Here is a 24,913-nt window from a genome sequence, read left to right as displayed (position 1 = left end):
GCGCCAGGCGGGCCTTGCGGAGGCCGCCTGCCCCCGCTCGCTGTGCCGCAGCCGTGCCAAAGGGAGACACCCGACAGAGACGGCGCGGCAATTCGCGCTGGAGTGCCCTGCGTCGGCCGCCGTGTGGCAAGAACTCGAAGCCGCCTGGGGAGTACACGGCCTGGCATGCCAGGCCCCGGAAGCCATCTTCTCAGGCGAAGCCAGGGGGCCGCTAGCAGGGAGGGTCACGAGAGCGGCAGGGTGGAAACCCCCGGCCCCGGAAGCCCTGCGCCTCGTCAACCACGTGGTCACCGCACAACTCCGTGCAGCTCATGCAACAAACTAGGGCGGGCCCAGAGAGCAGTGGCCGGCACACCAAGCCGAACGGACTGGTACCGGACGGCCGAGCGCGCCGCGGCGACCGTCCACCGATGGGTGGCAGCGCTAGCCACAACGCGATGTCCCAAACCAGAAACACACCACACCATGCTACAACCCTTGGGGAGGGACGCGGGAGGGCAAGGATACGGGGAACATACTAACAGGGAGACTCTGGCGGGAGGGAGGGAGGGAAAATCCCGACAGTACCGGCACCCGACGGCCACGCCGCCACCTCCGACACCGCCTCCGCAACCGGGGGCCCACCCCAAATCCCAACCCATGAGCCGACAACAAGGCCCAGCAGCGGAAGCGCATCGAGCCCAGGGGAGAAACCCGACGCAACAGAAAACAATGAAGTCGATGCCACAGCTGCTGACAGGGGGCAAGGGGGGCACAGGTCCCGGGAAAAACAGCGGGGGGTGTCCAAGCGGGAGGACACCAGAGGGGAGGGAGGGACCACGTGCCTCGCCATGCCGCCCAGACCATCACGACCTTCGCCGCCTGCTGAGCAGGGACAGGGGAGAGCAAGGGGACAGACCGCAATCGCCCACGAAAGAAGACACTGCAGCCCGGGCAGTGACATGAAGAAAACAGCAAACAAGGAGAAGACCGCCGGACCGGGAACTGCAGAATAACTCCCTATAAGGGAAAAGACAAACACAAGGACAAAACAAAAGAAAAGGAACTGGAAACAAAGAGACATGGGAAAGGGACACTGGACAATGAATAATGAACACGGGACATGGGGACGGGGGCAAACACAGATGGGGATATAGGGAAGAAGGGTACGGGATGGGGCACTAAAGAGATTATGTATAGAGCGCGGGAAACACAGCGAAATGGTGACGCCACAGAAGTGTAAATAAGTAGAATGGTTTATAATAAATGGGCTGGGGGAAGGGGAGGGGGAGGGGAAAGAGGAAAGGGAGGGGGGACTGGTGGGGCGGGGGGCCAGAGAGGCTGGCCCCTAACCCTAACCCTAACTCTAATCGTAAAATTAACCCAAACTCTAACTCTAACCCTATCCCTAACCCTAACTCTAACACTAACCCTACCTCTAACCCTAACTCTAACCCTGAATCTTACCCTAGCCCTAACTCTAACCCGAAAACAGTATGAAAAATAAAGGGAAAATACATCAGCAAACGGGCTTCTCTGTCGTTTGTGCTTAGTGACTTTCAACAGCTCTGGGGAGGGACTGCAGCCGGGGAAGCCTCACTGGCTAAACGGAGGCTCGCCGGTGCGTTGATCTCCGCTCGCTCGGAGAAAAAAAAATGGCGACCGCTTCGCCGGAAGATCAGAGGAGAGAGCCAGGGGGAGGGACTTTGTAGAAACCACAACAATGGTAACGCACAGAACTTTCCCGCTAGTGTTGCAGATTGGTTGCAGGAGTGTAGCGCTTTCCGGAAGGTGAATCCACTTTTGGGGATTTCCCTTAAAGCGCTACAACGAAGCGCTTTTTGCGGATCGGTTTCAGGTGTGTGGCAGATTGTCAACGGCATTGTGCATAATGGCAAAACTCTAGCGTTTTCAATTGGCAACCGTTGTGCAATTTTGAAGGAGTGCGGAAAGCCCCTATGATTCTATGATAGCAGTGGACTAGGCTGCCTAAGGAGGTGGTGAGCTCCCCCTCACTGGCAGTCTTCAAGCAAAGGTTGGATACACCCTTTTCTTGGATGCTTTGGTCTGATCCTGTGTTGAGCAGGGGGTTGGACTAGATGGCATGCATGGCCCCTTTCAACTCTATGGTTCTATGATTCTATGATTCAAACAGTTTAACCCAGCCCATAACTCCATACCAGTTGAGCCAGAGGGTGCATAAAGATGTTGAATAATGTGGGGGATAGCATCAAGCCCTGTGGGACCCCACAAGGGAGCCGATAAGGACCCAAAAATTCTTCCCCCACTGCAAGCCTCGGGGTCCAGTTTTGGAGGAAGGAGCATATCCAGCACAAGGCTGTACCCCGTATTGGCAAGGCAGCTTGCTAGCACTTCATGATCGACCACGTCAAACGCGGCCAACAGATCTAAAAGAACTAGCACAGCAGAACTTCCTCGATCAAGTTGGTGATGGAGATCATCCAGCAAGGAGACCAACACCATCTCAACCCCATGGCCAGGATGGAAGCCCGAATGGTATGGGTCAAGCGCCGAAGTATCTTCCAGGAACGCTAGGAGCTGGTCCACTGCAACTAAAACCATCCCAAAGAAAAAGAAATGCAAGAAATCAAAATGGCTGTCTGAGGAAGCTTCACAAATAGCTGAGGAGAGAAGGGAAGTGAAAGGCAAGGGAGAAAGAGAAAGATACACCCAACTGAATGCTGAACTCCAGAGAATAGCTAGAAGAGATGAGAATGCCTTAAGTGAACAGTGCAAACAAATAGAAGAAAACAATAGAATAGGGAGGACCACATATCTCTTCAAAAAAATTGGAGATATGAAGAGAACATTTCATGCAAAGATGGGTATGATAAAGGACCAAAATGGTAGGGACCTAACAGAAGCAGAAGAGATTTTAAAAGGTGGCAAAATTATACAGAAGAACTATACAAGAGCGAGCTTAACATCCCCGATAATCACGAGGGGGTATTCACTGACCGGGAGCCAGACATCCTGGAATGTGATGTCAAATGGGCCTTAGGAAGTCTGAGCAACAATTAAGCTAGTGGAGGTGACAGCATTCCAGTTGAACTATTCAAAATCTTAAAAGACGATGCAGTAAAAGTGCTATACTCAATATGCCAGCAAATTTGGAAAACTCAACAGTGGCCACGGGACTGGAAAAGGTTAGTTTACATTCCAATCCCAAAGAAGGGCAATGCCAAAGAATGTTCAAACTACTGCAACTACCGCACCATTGCACTAATTTCTTAAGCTAGCAAAGTTATGCTCAAAATCCTACAAGCTAGGCTCCAGCAATGTGCGGACCGAGAACCTCCAGAAGTACAGGCAGGATTTCGAAGAGGCAGTGGAACTAAAGATCAAATTGCCAACATACGCTGGATCATGGAGAAAGCTAGGGAGTTCCAGAAGAACGTCTACTTCTGCTTCATTGACTATGCTAAAGCCTTTGATTGTGTGGAGCACAACAAATTGTGGCAAGTTCTTAAAGAGATTGGAATACCAGAGCATCTTATCTGTCTCTTGAGAAACCTATATGCAGGTCAAGAAGCAACAGTGAGAACCGGGCATGGAATCACTGATTGGTTCAAAATTGTGAAAGGTGTTTGGCAAGGCTGTATACTGTCTCCTTACCTATTTAACTTGTATGCGGAGCACATCATAAGAAAGGCAGGGCTGGATGAGTCACAAATTGGGATCAAGATTGCAGGGAAAAATATCAACAACCTCAGATATGCAGATGATACCACTCTAATGGCAGAAAGGGAAGAGGAACTAAAGATGGAATGATGTGGTTGGATGAAGCAACTGAAGCAGTTGGTGCAAATTTAAATTGACTTTGAGGAATGGTGGAGGTCAGGAGGGCCTGGAGGATCATTGTCCATGGGGTCATGATGGGTCAGACACAACTTCGCACCTAACAACAACAACTCTACCCAAAGGAGGCTCAAACTGGCTTACAGTCGCCTTCCCTTTCGTCTCCCCACAATGGACACTGTGGGCGGTGGGTGAAGCTGAGACCCCCTGATAATACTGCTTGGTCTACATTAGTGATTAGTGATTATGACAATAGTTCTATTTCTCCAATATTTTTGGGAACTACAACTTAAATCAATGGGACTGATTGGCGGTTTTAGCAAAGAATTATCATACGACATCATATGGCTGAATTTGGATGTTGTGACAGAGTTTACTAATTAACCATAATTAGCTTTTGCCTTATATTTCCACTGTTATGATGGTAGTTCATTAGTCTGAGGAAGAGTGCATGCACTTGAAAGCTCACACCTTGAATCAATCTTTGTTGATACTAAAAGTATTAAAGTTGATACTAAAACCAAGTATCTTGGTTGTGCACATGGAATAGACTAACAAAGAATGGACCAAACATGTTTCAACCCAAAGGGTCTTCCTCAGTAGACAAATTGTCATGAGAAATGCACTCATACATAAAATGAAAGGGCTTGCTGGATGGCAAAGCGGCTTGGGGCTCGCAAGGCCAGGTTGCCTGGGGTGGGGCCAAGAAGGAGTTGGGCGCCTCTCCTTGGCACCCCATGGCTTATAGTGCCGGGTGGCCTGGGGTGGGGCCAAGGGAAGTGTGCAATTCCTCTTGGCACCCCAGGTGGACACTTCCCTATGATGGGAATCCAGCAGCAGGGGGACCCGCAAGGGGAACCGGGTGGGCCCCAGGGCGCCGCAGGCTCTTCCCGTGCGTGGGATCCCAGCAGCAAGGAGACATGTGTTCCCAATGAGGATCTGGATGGGCTCCAGGGTGCTGCTGGGGTCTGGGTTCTTGTGGTCTTCTGACTACAAGTCAGGCTCCCTCTCCCATGCCATGCCAACACTCCTGGGGAGCATTAATTAAGCTGTGGCCTTGTTTAAGCCATCTGAAATGTGTGCGTGTCTTCCTTGAGCCCAAAATGCCCTCCTGCAAGTCAACTAGTGTTAAAGGAGATGCACAGGAAGAACAGGATGTTTAGATTTGTAGAAATGGAGAAAGTGGGGGCTTCACAATGTAATTTTGCAAAAGGGAATATTGGTAGCTTCTCTAAACATCCCCCATGGGCATTAAGTAGTGCCCCAGCTCTCCTTAGGCCAGGGCTCACTTTTAGTTCTGCCTCTATGAGAGCTTTTCTCAACTTTTTACCATTGAAATTTTTTACCCTGAAATATTCTTCAGGCTTTGACAAACCCCAGAAATGGAATTTCCAGGGATGCCAATCTCTAGGTGGGATCTGGAGAATCTGTAATATGAAAGCTCCCCTTCAGACTACAGAGATCAGTTCCGCTGTGTCAGGATCAATCCTTGCTCTCTGCCATAGTTTGGTCATGAACAGGGGTCCCTCCATCTTGCCTGTCACCTTGTATTAACTCCAGGCTTCCTGTGTAACCCAAGCCCACTATTTTCTTCTATTTGCCTGTAACTGAAACCTGTCTGCTGTTCCCATGTTATCATGATTTGTAGTACCCGCTCTGAACTGTTGTCTTTTGATCCCTAGAAGCTAGGTCTGCTTTGTGTAACAATAACAGTGTATCTTGTCAATAGGCCAGTTTGGTGTAGTGGTTAGGAGTGCGGACTTCTAATCTGGCATGCCGGGTTCGATTCTGCGCTCCCCCACATGCAACCGGCTGGGTGACCTTGGGCTCACCACAGCACTGATAAAACTGTTCTGACCGGGCAGTGATATCAGGGCTCTCTCAGCCTCACCCACCTCACAGGGTGTCTGTTGTGGGGAGAGGAAAGGGAAGGCGACTGTAAGCCGCTTTGAGCCTCCGTCGGGTAGGGAAAAGCGGCATATAAGAACCAACTCTTCTTCTTCTTCTAGGCGCCACCAAGGACGCGCTAAATGTAAGACTTCTGGCAGAATACCTGGGCTGGCACCTGGGAAGGAGGGGATCATCCCCCTGGGAACATTCAAGTTTTGGGCGGGAGAATTGTATTGAAAAGGACTTGCATTTTCATTGTAGGTTAGATTTGACTTTGCTAGTTACAGTGACTGAAGTAAACTTCCATTAAAACTTTCTTACTATAGAAGTTTTGTTGTGAGTTCTTTTAGCACTTGACACCCTGGAGGAAAGGGCTGCTTGGGATGGGGGGGGGGGGGCTGTGTAGAACTCCCTTCTACAGACAAACACACACAGAGAATACAGAATAAAAAGGCACTCCTTCCTTCTCAAATAGCAAACCTTATTATCAACAAAATCACCTTTTCATGAAAGAAATACCTGATTGTCTCCCACCTTTGATTGCTTGAGAAGCCATGGCTAGAAGGTCTAAATTAAAGGGAAAGAATTCCATAGCAGTCAGTGAGCAAGTCAAAAAAGACTTACACCATCCTCCTGCAATAGGTTCTTCTGCCTGTGCTCTACCTACATCTCTTTCAAGCAATTGCAATTTGAACAGCTTGTAGTAGTTAAGAGCAGCAGCTTCTAATGTGGTAACCTGGATTTGATTCCCTTCTCCTCCACATGCTTGGTGACCTTGGGCTAGTCATAGTCCTGTTAGAAACTGTTCTCACTGAGCAGTTTCTTTCAGAGCTCTCTCAGCCTCACCTACCTCACAAAGTGTCTGGTGTAGGGAGAGGATGGGAAGGCTATTCTAAGCCACTCTGAGACTCCTTTGGGCAATGAAAAGCAGGGTATAAAAAACAACTCTTCTACTAGAAAGGTACTACTGGAAAACACATGACCTCATGGCATTTCATTGCCCCATTTATAGTTTCCCCATCTTTCATGCCATTGGTCTCAAATTTGCTTTGTTGTGGCAGTCTTAGAAAGACTGCAGCAAGACCAAGGTAGTATCCATATTGAAAGGGAAAGTCCCAGTCCCACACACATCAGCATTAATCTCCCTGCTGCAATTGCCTGTGATGGTTACCCCCAAAGCATTCCACCCTTCTCAGACTGCACATTGCAAACCTCACATGACTTACTCATGAATAAGCAATCCCATGGCAGAGGCTTTTCCTGGCCGCCCTGGGTCCTAGAGGGTCAGCAGGGAGCTGTTTCTGAGCCTCCCACATCCTCCCCCTCCAGAAGGCACATAGAAGACAGCTTGCTTTCCCCCATGTCCTCTGAGTTGAAAGAGGCCAGGGCAACTTACCGGCAACAGGGCATGCTCTGTTCTTCCTCTTCTACCCACCAAACTTCTGAAACCGGCAGAGAGTCGATCCCTCCTGACTGGGGTTATACTACCAGGATGGGTCACTTCTGGCTGAAGGTCATCTCCTATTGGGGGAATATTTCTGAGGGGACCAATCAGGTAGGGAGTAAATTGTCTGCATGCAATTTGAGCTGATTGGCCCTCATTGGCAGCTTGCAATTTGAACTGATTGGCCATCATTGGTAGAGTATTCTCTCCCTATTAGCAGCACACTCTCAGGAAGGGCTAATCAGGTAGGTGATTGTCTGCATGCAATTTGAGCTGATTGGCCCTCATTGGCAGAGTGCTCTCTCTCTCTCTATAGGTGGGACGACCTCAGGGAGGGCCAACCAGGTCAGGAGTGACTTGTCAATGTGAGTTTTTATTATGTTTGATGATGATCTGTGGAATTCTAGCAATTCTTTTCAAGTTTTACAGATACAAACCAGGGAAAGGGAAAGAGAACAAGGGCCCAGGCTTCCTACTAAGTGTAGCTTCTCCACTGCTTTATTCAACAATGCCTAACTGCTGAAATGAACTCTGACTCTTTAGTCCCTAGAGGACGAGGACAACACTTTATTTTTATTTTGTTTATTTAGATTTATTTAGACTATGTACAAATGTAGGCAAAGGCCTCTGTTGTCCTTACTGGATTTATATGCAGCTTTTGATTCAGTAGGGACTTTTAGGGACTTTCATACAAAGGTCTCCCATCTTAAAAGGCTCTTGCTTGCTAGAGGAAGCCAGTGCTTTGGAGGAGCTGGAAGGATAACATTGACTCACGAGCTGACTGCTAGCTCCATCCTCTGCTGAGTAGGCCTTTGTGCTATAAAAGGCTCTTGTTTGCCAGAGGCAAACAAAACCCAAAAGACTCTTGGGGTCTGTATTAAACCATAATACTCTGTAAGGAGCCAAGAGCAAGAGCTAAAGGACTCTTGGCTGTTGGCTTTTCGCCTGAGGATCAAGCCGAAGGTTTCAGTGACGTGTAGGACTGTTTGTGGGGCAGTCCAGATGGATCAAAGTGGCATGAAGAAAGTTGCGTAGTGACATGTACCATCTGCGGAATGTTTGTCTTTTTACCTCGGGGGACAATTTTTACAAATGCAGCAAGTACAAATTAGTGGCTCTGCTGGAGGAGAAGGTCTGGGGATGAGAGAAACGATTGATTACATTGCAGGAGGAGGGAAATCTATCAAAACAAAATCAGGAGCACCTAATACAGGAGGGTAATAATTGGAAGAATGTTACACATAGAAGTAGAAGAATAAGGAGAAGGTCTGACCCACTCATGCTCAGCAATCGATTCGGAGATTTGCCTGAAGAGGTTGATTCAGGACCCCAGGAGCATGTGCATTCCCCATGAAGAACAAGCCCCAACATAGACCAGGAAAAAAGTCACAGTCCCCCTCAGGTGAGAGTTCTAGGTCTTCTCCCCCGCCAACCCCAGAAAGGTCAGGAAACACTTCACAGTCCCCCACAAGAAAGAGTTTTAGTTCTGCTCCCAAGGGTACGAAGAAATCGGTACTGGTAATTGGGGATTCCTTGCTAAGAGGTGTAGAGGCTGAAATGTGTAGACCAGACTTGTTGTCTCGAGAAGTCTGCTGCCTACCTGGAGCATGCATCAAGGATGTGACAGAACAGCTGGACAGGCTCATCAAGCGCACAGATCATTACCCCTTCCTTCTCATCCATGTAGGAACAAATAATACTGCCCAGCAGAACATGGAAAATATTTAAAAAGACTTTGTGGATTTCAATTTGGATTTCTGGATCATGGTCAATATCAATATGAGGGGCTATTATCAGGAGATGGTGTGCACCTCACAAGGGACGGAAAAAGTATTTTGGGGAGAATCCTTGCACACCTGGTGAAGAGGGCTTTAAACTAGACACAAAGTGGGAGTGAGACGTAAATTCAGAACTTGATGTGATGGCAAGATCTGAACATGAGAAGATCTCAAATCTACAGGGAATGTTACATAAGCAGGGAACTACTAGCTTACAAGGAAGTTCAAAAACCCAAACCATGAGGCACTCAAAGGATGGACTACGATGTCTCTACACCAATGCACAGAGTATGGGAAACAAGCAGGAGGAACTAGTAGTCATAATAGAGGAAGGGGGCTATGACCTAATAGGAATCACAGAAACTTGGTGGGATAATACTCACAATTGGAATATTAAAATTGAGGGATACAATCTATTCAGAAGGGACGGACAAGAAAAAAAGGGGGGAGGTGTAGCAATATATGTTAGGAATCTTTATACTTGTGAAGAAATACAGGTACCCGAGCATGAAAGTTCAGTTGAGTCTATTTGGGCAAATATAAAAGGAGTAGGAAATGAGATTGGTATTATTGTGGGGGTCTACTATAGGACTTGAATGAGATACTGCTAGACCAAATTACACAATTTTCAGAAAAGGGGAAAACAGTGGTCATGGGTGACTTCAATTATCCAGATATCTGTTGGAAGACCAACTCTGCTATAAATGCAAAACTCATTAAATTCTTAACTTGTCTTGCCGACAACTTCATTTACCAGAAAGTAGAGAGGGGAACCAGGGGCTCTGCTATTTTAGACTTGATTCTCATCAACAGGGAAGAACTGGTAGATGTAGTGGGCACACTTGGTAGCAGTGACCTTGTACTTTTGGAATTTTCAATTGTGGGAAAGAGAAAATCTTTACGTAGTCATACGTATAGAGTGGACTTCAGGAAAGCTGATTTTCACAGACTTAAAGGTATGCTGAGAGCTCATGTGATAATTACTATGGAACAGTAAAAATATTAAGAAAACACTATGCAGGATCACAATCACTGATAGTTGTGATTTATTTCTGTTATGATTTTGGATGAATTACAAAAGTTTTGAATTATTATAAAAAGAAGAAATTAAAAAAATCCATTATTAATTTGGATTAGCCTGGACAATTCCTATATATTTTGTTTGGATGGGAGCCACTCACTACAATATCCTCATGGTTGTTTGTACCCAGTAGAGCTCTACTCAGATTTTCCAGGGCAGTTCAGGGCTGGTTGCAGAACTTCCTGAAGCCTCAGGTCTGCCAGCGCTGAGGGTGGCCCATGTGCAGCTCTTCTCCGTAGTTTCAATCCATCTTCCTATTCCTTCTCATTCCCTTGCTGTCGACTCCCAACTGCTGTTCTCACTGCTGTTTTCCAACCATCTTTGTCCAACGTTCTTCCAGCTCTCACTGATCAGGCTTAGGAAAGGGTGAAACCTAACTTGTCCATCACATTTCCCTTCCATAAAAAACTATGGGGTAGCTGTAGAAGTAACTCTACAGTTGCCCAAGTGAGGGAAGGGAGACCCCATCTTTCGTTGCTGGCTGAACAAGGCATTGGACCCTGTTCCTTCCAGGCTGGCCTAGGTGAGCCTGATCTCATGATATTTTGGAAGTGTATCACGGCTGGCCCTGGTTAGTATTTGAATGGAGGACCGTCAAGGAATACAAAGGGTGCTGCATAGAGGTAGGCAGTGGCAAACCACCACAGTTCATGTTTTGTCATGAAAACTTTACAGGGTCGCCATTAGCCAGTTGTGACTTGAAGGGGAAAGATCGTTTCTTTGTGTGTCTGGTTATTCACTGTAATATAGAACTTAACATATTTGTGTGAATGGAAGATTCTTTTCATTTCAAAGCCCCCATTTCATTGCTACTTATGACTTTGGGGGTTTAACTAAGGAAAGAACTCTGAGTCTTTGGTATGGTGTGATATATGAGCTGAAGAATATGAATTCCATAAACACACTAATGTCATGATCTCACCAAGGAAAGAAGGAAGCCCGATGCCTTGAGAGGATCTGATAGTGTTGCGTTCACAGCTATCATTGCCTGGGAGTTCACTGTCGGATCTGAGTCAAGCCAAACGGTCTGAGAGGCATTCCATCCCTGTCGCTATTCAATGCTGCTGTGTCATGAACTCTTCATCCTTGGCTTAGTTTACTCTTTTGCTGCCCTTGGACTGCTGGCAGATTTGGGGGTGGAGCTTGTGTAGGACAGGGCATGGGGAGGAAAGGGACCTTAGCAGGGTATAATATCATAGAGTTTGATCGGTGCCCTTGCTGCTTGTTCTTTGGTTTTGTGGACTGTTAATCCTCAGCCTGCTTGTTTGGGGTATCTCTTTCCTTGTTTGGGGTATCTCTCTCCCTTTTCGCTTCCTTGATAGTCATTACTCTCCATGGCTTCTCTCCCTGCTATTCTCTATTCCCGTGGGCCACATAGTGCTCTCTTGTCTGTGTCTGAAAGCGCTATCAATCCAGAGATGAGGTTTAGTCTTGATCAGTGTCTGATTGTTTGCAGTTGGCTATTCACACAAAAAAGAGAAAATGGCACCTTGAAAAACCTCCTGACAGTTCATTATGCTTGCCAGAAGAAGGGGAAATGGAGGTCATGGATTTTAAGGGAGACACAGTAGGCCTTTTCATTACAAAGCCTCTACTTTAGTGCAACATGCCTTTCTGGGGTTTATTGACTGATGGGGATTTATTAAGAAAAGAGCCCTGAGAACACAAGGGACCTTAGCAGGGTATAATATCATAGAGTCTGATCTTCAAAGCAGCCATTTTCTCCAGGGAAACTGATCTTGGTAGTCTGGAGATTTGTTATAATTCTGGGTGCTCTCCATGCTCCACCTGAAGGCCAGCAACCTTACTGCAGGTGGGAATGCTGAACCCTCTCCCCCACAGTCCGTCCCGGATGTCCCTCTTCCTTCAGCTGGCTCTGATAACAGAACTCTCAGGGCCACAATGGTAATTCTCCTGAAAGGGGTTTCCTTCCAAAATGTTCTTTTTAAGGGCCAGTTTTGTACACAAACATCTTCTGGGTTTAGTAAAGTGATTTATTTGAGCTGAATTTTATCCTTTGTTCCTAAATTGAAGCACCTGAGATATTTCCACTACCACAGGAGGTTAGGTATATGGACTGTTTGAAACCAAGAGTTTGATAACTGTGTTCATTTTCATGGGAGAGAACACTGACAGATTTGCCTTAAGAATTAAGTGAGACTCGGGAGATTTGGGATCTAATCCTATTCACAGTTTTTTAAAATATAAAAGCAACAGGGGACCCAGTGCTGGAAAAGAGGCCTCTCAACCCCCCACTCCCAAATTGGGAAAATAATTACTTTTGTTGATCTTCAAGTCTAATTCCAAAATGGGGTGGCATTAAAATATGCATTATGCATCTATGATTAGATGCATAGACATAGCAACGGAGAATATCCACTTAAAAAAAAAGATTGCTTGCATCGCTTTCCCTTTAAAACTGGGATAAAGATGATTGTCTGGCTGCCCTGACTGACAGGTGGTGGGAGACTGGCAGGTATAGCGAGTCCCTCTCCTCCGCTATTTTAATCAGCTCTGCGGAATTCCAGGAAGCAGGAGAAAGTGGGAGAAGAAAGAGCGCAAGGAGGTGAGAAATGGCCGGAGGGGGGGGGGGCACGATTTTTTATAGTGTTAAGCAATTTGTTCTTAGATGTGTGGAATGGCCCTTGTGGTCTTGGTTAAATTTTATTGGTCGAACTTTGCCCCCCAGGATTAAATCTTGGACACACACATAACCTTTCTCGGTAGATCAAAAATGTTTGTTTGTTTAGTTGTTCATTTATTTGATTTATTACCTGCCACTCCCAGCAAGCTGGCTCACAGTGGGTTACAGCATTAAAACCCCACAATAAAATATAAACCATCCCCATTTAAAAAAAAAAATATTCTAAATCTGATGACAGACTAAAACATCCCCCCACCCCCATCTGTTTGATAACTCCCCTGTCTGGTGCCTCAGGGGAAAAGATGTAATAAGATGGCAGCCTGATGCCCAAGCCAAACTAAATAGGGGCCCTTGATCTTACTGCCACTTGGCTCCATGCAAATGCCTGGGGGAAGAGCTCCATCTTGCAGGCTTTGCAGAACTGTGCAAGCTCCATCAGGGCCCTTACCTCTTCCAGGAATTCATTCCACCAGGTTGGGGCTAGGACCGAAAAGGCCCTGGCCCTGGTTGAGGTCAGGTATATTTCTTTTGGGCTGGGGACCACCAGCAGATTCATACTCATGATGCACAAACCCCTGCAGGGGGCATAAGGTGAAAGGCGGTCCTTCAGATATGTGAGGTCCAGTCCACAGATGGCCTTGAAGGTTAACCCCAAGACCCTGAACCTGATCTGGAATGCAACTGGCAGACAGTGCAGCTGACTCAGCACCGGCTGGATGTGGGACCTCTAAGGAGTTCCAGTGAGGACCTTAGCAGCTGCATTCTGCACTAGCTGCAATTTCCAGATTGGACAAGGGTAGGCCCACATAAAGCAAGTTACAGAAGTCAAGCTTGGGGGTGACCGTTGCGTGGATCACTGTGGTAAGGTGCTCAGAGGACAGATAGGGTGCTAGTAGCCTTGCTTAGTATAGATGGAAAAACACCTGGTAGGCTAGTTTTTTGACCTGAGATCACTCTCAGATTCCGGGTGGGCAGTGAGCCAGGCTGCGTAGGTATGCGTCCTGGTCTGCCCCCCTCCTACCCAACCAGAGGACTTCCATTTTGGAGAGAGAACAGAACATGTGTGAATGTGAACCTGAGATTCATTTCCTCCCAAGGAAAGTTCAAAGTAACATCTGAGGCTGTCACAGTGAGGTATTGTGATAATCATTTTATGAGCCATAGAGATCGGTGCATCCCCATTCCAGCCTCTCTTGACTAAGATCCATGAATTACCCAGCACTGTCTGTAGACTTTGCTGCTGCACCTGTCCATCATCATTGCTCAGGCAGCAAACCAAAGAGGCAACATGCATTTTTTTTCTTTCAGAAAAATACTTCTTACTAATCCCTAAACAGAACCATAGAAGTGAAGAAAAAAATGGGCAACAGGAAAATGTTGTGATCCTACAGTATTAGGGGAGGGGTCTTTGCCATACCTTGCTCACAGTAGACACCAGTTGTTCCCAGGAGGCAGTGGCAGGTGTATCCATCAGGCAGTGGTATGCAGGTGGCACCTTGCCTGCATCTATGCGGAGGGTTATGCTCAGGATCACACGGGGAAACTGTCTCTGTGCAAAGTGCCCCTTTCCAGCCAGCATGGCACAGACAGCTACCATGTGCACAAAAGAGAAAACAACAGGATGTTGTGAATATTTTTTTTACATTATGTTATTTCCAGTCCACCTTTCCCAGTAGGACTCAAGGCAGATTACACATAGTGAATCCATACAATGGACAGTGAGGGACATTCAATCAACCATGCAATAGGATTTGGATCTGTAGAAACCTGGAACCATCTGGAAGTTAGAAAACAGAACTGATGCAAGGCATAGGCATTATTATAACACATGCAATAATTATACAGTAATTCACTGTATCTGAAGGAGTATGTGTGCACACAAAAGCTTGCATCTTGAATAAAACATCATTGGTTGGAAAGGTGCCACTGGACCCAAGCTTTGCTTACAGGAGAACCCTGCTTAGAGTAACAGGTAAAACAAACAATACACGGTAATAAAGAACACAGTTCATAATCATTTATCCACGTAACTCTGTGAACCATTCAGGAGTGCTAGGGAGCCAAGTACCTATTATGAGCAAATGTGTATGGGGCAGCCATTTCTTATTAGAAACAAGACCTGCACAAAATAGCTGAGCAGGCCTGACAAGTACATAACAGCAGTCTACCTGAGCCTACTGAGCAAACCTTACCTTTAAGAAGAAGAGTTGGTTCTTATATGCCACTTTTCTCTCCCCAAAGGAGTCTCAAAGAAGCTTACAGTCGCCTTCCCTTTCCTCTCCCCACAACAGACACCCTGTGAGGTGGGTGAGGCTGAGAGAGCCCTGATATCACTGCTCGGTCAGAACAGCTTTATCAGTGCTGTGCCAAGCCCAAGGTCATCCAGCTGGCTGCATGTGAAGGAGGAGTGGTGAATCAAACCCAGCTCACCAGATTAGAAGTCTGTGTTCCTAACCACTACACCTGAAATGAGGCCTAAAGCAAAACTGTAAATGGTTGAGTGTGCAGGTTTCATCCAGGAAATTCTGAAACTGTTCAGCCACTGCTCTCTCACTTACCTTTTCTAGGCATGGTAAATTTGACACTCCTACCAATTGGCTAGATCCTTATACCATTGGGATATAACTTCTAGTTTCTTGTTGAACTGTGACTTCCCTTGGCTATGAAGGTAAAATAGCTTTTGGTTTTATCTTTCCCCATGCTTTCCTTCTTCTTATTCTTAGAAATGTTATTGAACTTGCTAGGCGATATCAGTTCTATCAATCAGCAGTAGATATCTTAGAAGCACGTGACTGTGATATATCTCCAGTACAATCATGAACTGTTAGTATCCAGGTATTTTACAACACAATACATTATTATTTAATTATCCTTTCAAGAGAGGCCACTCAGTTTTAGTTCTTTTCAATATAATCCGCAATTAGAATGAAATGGGGACAGGACTCCGATGTCACAATCCATCATAGCTCAGCACAAGAACATTTCACTTCTCTGCCCTTAGCAACATATTACTCTGATGTATGGAACTGAATGAGAACAGAAAAGCATTTATCTTCAACATCTATTTTTAGTGCAGAAAAGCAACCGCACTGTTGAGACTGGGGCAAGAATCAGGGTAGATCAAGATGGCCATCTTAGCTATTTGTAGGTACCATGACTCAAGGTCTGAAAATTGTTAAGTAATTCCATTTTATATTACCACAAAAGTGGGTTTCCCACATCAGACCAGCCTCGGTCACTGGAAGTAATGGCTATAGTTTCTCAGACTTGTATATAGAATCATAGAATCATAGAGTTGGAAGGGGCCATACAGGCCATCTAGTCCAACCCCCTGCTCAACCTAGGATCAGCCCTAACCATTCTAAAGCATCCAAGAAAAGTGTGTATCCAGCCTTTGCTTGAAGACTGCCAGTGAGGGGGAGCTCACCACCTCCTTAGGCAGCCTGTTCCACTGCTGAACTACTCTGACTGTGAAAAACTTTTTCCTGATATCTAGCCTATATCGTTGTACTTGAAGTTTAAACCCATTACTGCGTGTCCTTTCCTCTGCAGGCAACGGGAACAGCATCCTGCCCTCCTCCAAGTGACAACCTTTCAAATACTTAAAGAGGACTATCATGTCCCCTCTCAACCTCCTTTTCTCCAGGCTGAACATTCCCAAGTCCCTCAACCTATCTTCATAGTGCTTGGTCCCTTGGCCCCAGATCATCTTCGTCGCTCTCCTCTGTACCCTTTCAATTTTATCTATGTCCTTCTTGAAGTGAGGCATCCAGAACTGCACACAGTATGAAGACTTTCTTTCCCTTAAATGTCTCTTGTTGATAAAAACAGAACTCTGCTGTCATATCTACACTTCAGATTTAATATGGTTTAATAGTTATTATCCTTTCCTAGAGAAGCCTGAGAGCTATGATTCTGTGCCAGGACATAGGGAATTCTCAGTACTTCTACCAAATTACACATCCCAAGATTCTTTGAGGGAAGTGGTGAGAACAAATCTGGCATAAAGTGACATACATCTGAAGCATAACTGTGTTCACATAGAATTTGATCCTAAACTAGAGAGCCAAGAAAGCAACAGAAGGCTGTGTGCCTAGTATTGCACTCGTGTCCATCTCACAATTCCAATCCCAGTTGTAGAACAGAAGGTCTCCCACACTGCTAACCAAACAGTTAGGTGGAGCTGGCAGACTATCAAAGTCAACCCCAACTCCAAACTATTTAGACAATTGATTTTCCTTGATTCATCTTTTATAGCGGGGGGAGCCTCGTACTGCATTACTTCCTGCTAGATTTAAGGATTTCTTCTCACACAGACTTCCACAAACTGCTTCAAATAGGAAATAAGGTTGATCCATTATAGATACTTGTTTTGCATGTATATGGCATTCACACATGATGCTTCTCCATGTGACGTCACATACAAGCAATAAACTCATTATAATAGATTTCAGTTTAGCCTGTACAACTAGATCTAAACGAATGAACTTTAGGTGCTTATCTATGGTTACTGGTGTTTTACTTCACTTTCACGGTGCATTCCCATCAGGATTCAACCCCTTCTGCATTTATCTCTACTTTCTAAATGAACATGCATTCCCCCCTGCATTTATTTTCTACCCTTCAGTTTGCATTTTGTTCACTGTTTCTCCAGATTTGTTGAGTGATTTTTCTGTGATTTCTCTCATTTCTTTGCCCCTGAAAGCCATAGTTAAATCAAAACCATAAAAGTTCCACTGGTATTTCTATCCCTGCCCTTTTCCCACCCTGGGAGACGAGTCTTCTTGTCCTCCACTGCCCACATTGGAATCAGCCCTCCCACTCTGTGCCTTCTGACCTCCTCCTTTCCTCATTAGTATGACAGCTCCACTAGAATTCCAGTTCTCCATCTTATAAATGTTTTAATTTCTTTTCCATTAAGCTATTGGGCCTGGGGAAAAGGCCTGGGCAATGTTAGACTGGTATTGCTATAGCAGAAGTAATTGCCAGGGGGAATTTTTAAAATGTTGGCAAAAAGGAAAAACAGCACTCAAAGGCACAGATCCTAGGGAAAATGAGGTGGCAGTGGAAGGGTGCATATTGTCAGGATTGTTAGAAAACCCTGTCATAAATTAGCCTGAGTTTCTCCATGACAGTTAGATTGACCTTTGCCGCTTGGTGCCTGGGAGCTCCAGGCCCCTATATCATGCATGCTTGTTAAAAGTGAAACTATGTTTATGTAGCCATTATCTCTGGAAGCTATGAATGTTCTTTTCTTTGAAGCCTCTCGGCTCGGCCTGCTTCTGGTAACCATAACACCTTATCTGAGCCTGAAGACAGCCAAGGACATGTGAAAGTAACACTGTTTTTAATTGTATCTGTCTCCTCTTCCTTCCTCCCCTCCCTTGGGAACTTTCAAGTTTTGGGCGGGAGAACTGTATTGATAAGGAGAAGCAAATCTGTCCTCAGGCAGATTTGACTTCTCTAGTCTAGGTGTATGAAGTATTTCTCAATAAAACTTTCTATTTCAAAGAAGTTGGTTGTGAGTACTTGCAACGTCTGACACATATATATATTTTTAGAAGGGCAAGTCTAAAAAACGCAAGGGCCAAAAGTCAAAAGCCTTTGGCAAGGTCAAAAAGGAGAGTGATGGTGGTGGACAGCCACAAGAGCGTACAGCAAGGATTTTGTTGTTGGAGGGGCTGCTGGCCTCTGCAGTGAAGAACCTGGATGCAGCATCATCAGCATCAGTGGGGGGCTTCCTCCTGCACTATTTTTTTGGGGGGGCATGTTGTGCATTAACACTGCAATTCTAGGTCAATAGGCTTCATGCAAGCTTGTATAAAAAAAGAAAGAGAACTTTAAATGCAATACTGAAGGGGATGGAAGCAGTCCCTCCAACAAGACCCACCCACACAAACACTCAGAAATGGGTACAGGTGCCTTTTAAAACACAGGCTTGGGTGATGTCTGGTGACCTAACACTGCATCATTAATGTACCCTTCCCAAATAGTGCAGAAGGGAGCCCTCCACCCAATGGTGATGATGCCAGGTCCATGGGGCTTTGCCATAGAGGTGAAGCAAAGCTCCACATGAGTAGCCTGCCACACCCACTTGCCTCACCTCCCTCCTACTAACTCAACTTCTGGGATATTGGAAGTAAGCTGTGAGTGCAAAGAGTGTCTATGTTTACCTTAGACATAGTCTCCAGTGATCAGCATTTCTCAAAGCATGTGAACTATATATGCGCTCTTTCCCATGAGTTAAAAAAAAACCAACACCACTAAATACCAGCTGCTTGTTCACGTATTTCTTTTGCATGTTCCTTCTACCAAACCAAAGAGATCTTATCTAACATGAAAACATTTCTTCTCCTTTTATATATACTGAGGGTAGTAGCATTACAAACAAATTACTGGAAGCTCTGCATGCACTTGCATTTCCATCACAAACACTTAACATTTTACCTGCATAAAATATAGGGGTTCACCCAGCTAGTAAGCAGAATGTGAAGTTTATCTTTAAAATTAAATTCCACAGGAAATGTATGCTGCTTCACCTACTTAAATCAACAGTCTGGTCCCCATAGCAACAGGCTCTCAAATTTAAATGCACTGCACATCATTTCAGAATGGAGGTGCTGTCACAGCAAAACAATTTCTCAGAATTGCAAGTGCAAAACCCTTAGGAGGGAATTACTTCCAGGGGCCATAACAATATTTTAAAACAAATCCAGATCCCACAGGATGCAGTCCTTCAGAGAAACAACGCTTTTAATAGAACAAAAAAAAAATGGTGGGGGGGGGAGAGGGGAGGTCTTGGGCTCCCAGGAACTGTAAACGCTTGTACTGACAGGAAGCATTTGCTGACAGGAATCAAAGGTGACCTGTCTATTCACAGCTTTGACAAGTTGCTTTCTCTGAGCGTGAGGAGGATTCAAGATGCAATACAACTATTGTGAGGCAACAATAGGAAAAAGCACACAAAAGAAATGCTTTTTTCCTTCTAAGCGGAAACCTGCTGCTCAGGGAGCATGCTGGTATGGGCCATTAAAACTACAATTAAAATGTTACAGGTGATAACTTAATAACAAAAACCGCTATCAATCTCTAACCAAAATATGACTGTAGATAGTAGACCCTTCGCTATCTCAGATTACTGTATAACTGGTTAGAATAGAAGACTCCCCATTTTGCCCACATCTTGACACAAAGGCATTCTTTGAGTGAGGGCAAGCACAAGAGGAGGCAACCACGTCTGACAGCTTCACTGTGCTTATTCTTGCCTTTTGACTCAACCCAGAGGCAAAGGCACATTTTGAGACTGTGGAGATAATGGCAGCCATGATTGTACTAGAAGGAGAACACTGATTAGTGGGAACCAGAACTTTATGCTGTATTGTGGGATTTTCTCTCCTCAGAAATAGCTTTGTGAAATGGAATACTGGTTCTGCTCTAAGTAACCCTATGTTCCTTGAGGTTGTTGAGGACCTTCACATGGAAAGACAGTCGAGAAGTTCACAAAATAAATGGATATGTTGGCTCTTTTCACTTCTGTAATGTAGTGGAATTTTTTTCGCAGACATGAAGAACTCCTTAACAACCATTGACATCTCCTGCAGAGCTCCTTGCATTCACAAATTAGTATTTTTTGACATCATAAAGGCACCACAAGGTCATCATAGTGTGTATAGAGATGGTGGCTGATATTCATCACATCACAGCAAAGTACTGCACACCAGCATATGGTCAAGCAGAGAAGTAGATGCTGCTATGAGTCATGAGAAGGGAACCGAGGGATTGCATTTATGCCTATGCCCCCCAAAGAATGCTCTACAAAAATCAACTGGTTGGTAGTCCCTGGCCCTGAGAAAGTATGTCTGGCCTCAACCACAGCCAGGACATTTTCAGTCCCAGCCCCTACTTGGAGGAATGAGCTCCCGGAGGACATCCAGGCCCTGATAGAGCTGGCATAGTTCTGCTGGGACTGCAAGGTGGAGCTCTTCCACCAAGCTTTTGATTGGGGCCAGTGATCTTGTAACATGAAATGATGCCCCCATAAAAACAAACAAACATCCCACACAAAAACAACCTAACCTGGAAATAGACCCTTGAATGGAATTGTGCTAGGAATAATAATTTATTGATGCTGCTTCTAGTTACAGATACAGCTTTTAAATGGTAACTATTTTAACCTCTATCACTGTCACTGTTTAATGTCATGCACTGTCCTGAGCTGGCTTGCCAAGAGGGTGGTGAATGAATGAATGAATGAATAAGAGGCACCTATAACCATGTAGCTGCTTGGACTGTCTTGCTTTTTTTTTTTGATCCTGCCAAATTCTGATCGAAGGTGTGCAACCTTCCTTTTTCCTGACTTGAAACGGTACCTTCTGCACTTGAATTGTCCCAATTGTCAGTCTCTTCTCTCCTTCCCACTTGATTGGGGAAGCTAGATTGTAGGGGGAGGAGAGGGAGAACTGGGGATCGCATAAAGCTCCACTTGGCATTGAAGGAGCAGAAGGCTAGAGAGGGCTTTATTTCCAGCCTTTTGTCTCACAACTCTACTGCCAGAGCAAGCCAGGGGAGGGACAAGTGGAGCATGAGGTTGCTTGTTTATTTTTCTTTTCCTGCAGCCTGGTGGGGGGGGGGGAGTGGAGGCAGCAGCCTCAAGGAAAATAAAAAGGTAAATCTCTGCACATAGTAGTGTGGGCTTTTGGAGCACAGTCACTTAAAAATGGATTCCAAAACATGAAGGCAAAAATAAAACTTGCAAGGGTTTCTTCTGCAGTCTTTGAATTGACACCCTGATCCTTACCAATGAAGTATGGATTCATCCGTAACCTGATCCAGAGACTACAGGTATGGCAGGAAATTTAATCAAGTTCAGTAGGAGATGCATGATCAGTTAGTGCATGAAATAGGATTGTCCAACTTTGATTTGTTTAGTCACATTTAGTCCACAGCCCAACGTACTTGGACATCACAATGCAAGTCAACCAGAATACGATATGTTCTCCCAGAATCGTTGATGAAACAGTGGTATACTTACTAAACAGTAGAGCCACTTTCCACACATGTCCCTCCATTCTTGCAGTTTATGAGTTGGCACGGAGATTCATCACATTGTCCAACATTGCGACCAGAATTTGGATGGCCTTCTGGAATGCCCAGTGCTTTGCACTGGGGATCCCTTCCAGTGCAAACTTGAATGTCAAAAATGCAACCTTTAGAGAAAGAAAGAGAACCAGCTTGAGAAACCAAAAAAATAGGAATGCATATGCTTGCTTTACACCAAGTATACCACAGTGGGAAGATAGAGAAATTTATCTCAATAGCAACATGTAGACTGTCCAAAGCAGATGGAATGGAAATAATTGGATTCTGTTAATCTGTAAACAGTAAGTTTTTGCAACAACAAGCTGGATCAAGGCCATACAGAGCAGAATGAGAGTATTTACTCCAACTCCTGGTTGGTTTTGCTAATTCGAATAGAGCCCCATCATGCCTGTTTTGGCCCTTATAGGCTCAAGCTTCAAGTTATGGTTCTAAAACAAAAGGGACTATTGCCAGTGAATGCAGTGTCATGTCTCATCAAGGAAAGAAAGACAATCTGTATTTTTAAAAAAGAGAAACTGCCATTTATACACATACACCCTTCAAAAGCAATGCACTACATATGAAGTTTTTCCTTGGGTATTTTTTAAATCACAGTTCAAAATATAAGAAACCTTCTTCATACTAAATGAATCCGGAAAACTGGAAAATGTGTACTTGTCATGAGCATATGCAACTGATGGGTATAGAATCTTAGTGCCAGTTTCCTGTACTTTTTATGAGTCTGAGACTATATTTGTTGGTCTTTATCTACAGTTCCTTTACACAGGGCTGTCAGGCTTCCAACATGCTGATGTATATTGCTAGTGGGCTGCATTCAGCTTAGAGAATCACAAATCAGGCAGATCTGGTACAGTATATTGGGAGGGGGGGGTTATAGTGCATTGTTTTGTTGCTTTTACCTAGCATGTACTTTGCAGGTCTTACCTGATGAGTCTACTAATATCTGACACACAGAAAGGACATTCTGTTCAAGTGGTTCTTGATTGCCAAGTGAAAGCTGGATGGAGATACGTGGAAAAATCTAAAGAAATACTTCCTGGTAGAATTGCCATGGCAAATAGGGTGAGGTCAGAGCTGATAGTTGGCTGAATGGCTACCTGCCCACCATCCAAGTACAGAAGCAACCCTCACCATAAAAGTCAACAAGGTAATGACTTAGCATGCCAGAGAACACTCTGGACCAGTTCTCCAAGGGCCAAACCTGATGTGACAGTGTCCTGGTGATCTTCACAAGGACACTGCTGCCATTTTAAAGTAATTCATCAGACCTACACCATGGGATCGTTTAGAGTGCTAAAGCAGTTTAATGGGAGAAAGATGCAGCTGCATTGGTATTTGAAAAGGGCAGGGAGACAATAGTATAATGTTGTGGGCTCAATCAGGATCAACAGCATCCTCATGGTGGCCATGAGGACACCATCAAATCTGGTTGGTAGAAACTACCAGTTCCAAAAAAGTAAAAATCCTGCTGGAGATGAGATGGTGGTAGGTGGGAATGCATGAAGAAAGAAATCCACGTGGAACCTCACTGCCACTGTGAAAGCAAAGATATTTGCAGAGGCAAGAAGAGAAAAATGGAGAAGTACTCCTGTGTGGATGTGACCGGAGATGGGCCAGATATCACAGGATGTCCTGATTATTTAGTGTTCCTTGAGTTACATGTAGGTCAAAACCAGATTACCAAAGTATGCCTATTTGTGCCACAGGTACAAATGGCACCATTCTCCAGGGAAGCCATTTTGTAACTGGTTTCAACTGGCAAACACAAAAAGCAGAAACTTCAAGCTCAAAGTGTGCCCAAATTGATTCAGTCTTACCATGGAGTCATCTCAGAAGCCTACCAGTGCAGAAATGGCATACAAGTCTCTTGCATTGCTTCCAACCTTATTGGAAGGTAAAATGACAGTGTGTTTTGGAACATCTGTGAATGTTAGGAAAATGTGTATTTTCCTTAAAAAGAAAAGCATCTCTTAAAACTATGATTTTCCAGGTCAAGACCATGTGATTCAAAGAATAGTTACCTTGAAAGCCATTCTTAAAGTTGGATCCATTTGGCAAGAGTTCTGGAATATATTCAATATAACCTCCTACATAAAACTGACTGAAGACATTGAGTCCAACTAATCTTCCTGGAGATGTAACAGTTTTATTCTGATGATCATCCACCTTTGAAAAAAGACAGATGGTTTTTATAGCAAATGGAAAAGGTATCTTTGAAAAATGTGTTCCTACAGGCTTCCCAGCAGAGATACATTACTATGAATTAATAATGGGGACAAAAAACCCACATTTTTAATGTTGCAGTTTTTAATCAGTCAATTTCCAAATTTATGAAAGGTTCTTAATTTTGAGGTCATGATCCAAAGAGTTTCTGTTCTGAAATGTTCAAAAATTTCTGCCAATGCAGTAAAGAACATCCAATTCCTAGGTTCTGCTGGAGACCATAATCCGTGACTAAAAGTTTCAGGTTTAGATTACAAACAAGAGAAAGGAGCAAGGAACTGCTACTCAGAAAATGCGGATGTTGACATCACCATGTGCAATCACAGAGCTTGTAAATAATGGGGAATATTTAAAATTACTAGCTTAATGATAATCATAGCGAAATGTTATTATATATTAAAGTGAAATTATTTTCTTAGTACCAAAAAACTCTCCAAGTCATGAATAAGAACGAATTTACACTACAAGCAATCAGCTAAAAACCAATAAAACTAATGCCAATAACGACATTAAACAGTCAGAATGTGAAAAGGGCAGCAATAGAATGTTAAAAGAAACAAAACGAATGCCAATAACAGCATTAAAACAGTCAGACAATAAAAAGGGTGGCAGTAGAATGTTAAAAGAAACATTTCAGTTCAGCAGCAGATAAAAATGTTAAAATGTAAATAAGACACAACTTAAAATCTTCATACTACCACACTTTTTCAGCCAACCCCCCTCCCCCCAACGCCTCCCAGATTTGAAGAAAACCTTGACAAGCTGATGTCACCTAGAAGTGTGTGATATGCTGGTTTTGGGGCAAAACTCTATGGTTAGAAGCTAATTCTGCCATAGAGTTTTACCCAAAAGCCAGATGTCACCTTCTGATGTCCCCAATGTACTGACATCACTTTTAGGTGAAATCAGCATGTTGCAACATTCCTCCCACATCCAGGAAGTACTCTCTATTCCCT

At 44.6% G+C, this 24,913-nt stretch overlaps 1 protein-coding gene across 1 annotated transcript in view; it reads right to left on the bottom strand.

Annotated features, from left to right (window-relative positions):
* The window catches only part of LOC143822494 (protein eyes shut homolog), a 672,231-nt gene that overhangs the window by 10,423 nt on the left and 636,895 nt on the right, over positions 1–24,913 (bottom strand). Inside the window, exons 30-32 of the mRNA XM_077307707.1 lie at positions 23,756–23,900; positions 21,667–21,841; positions 14,053–14,225 (exon numbers count right to left, since the gene is read on the bottom strand). Coding sequence (XP_077163822.1) covers positions 14,053–14,225; positions 21,667–21,841; positions 23,756–23,900 — 493 coding nt within the window. The remainder of the gene's footprint in view (positions 1–14,052; positions 14,226–21,666; positions 21,842–23,755; positions 23,901–24,913) is intronic.

This window comes from Paroedura picta, chromosome 1 (genome assembly GCF_049243985.1).
Source record: "Paroedura picta isolate Pp20150507F chromosome 1, Ppicta_v3.0, whole genome shotgun sequence".
Classification (NCBI taxonomy): Eukaryota; Metazoa; Chordata; class Lepidosauria; order Squamata; family Gekkonidae; genus Paroedura; species Paroedura picta.
This window is presented reverse-complemented; position numbering and strand designations above follow the sequence as displayed.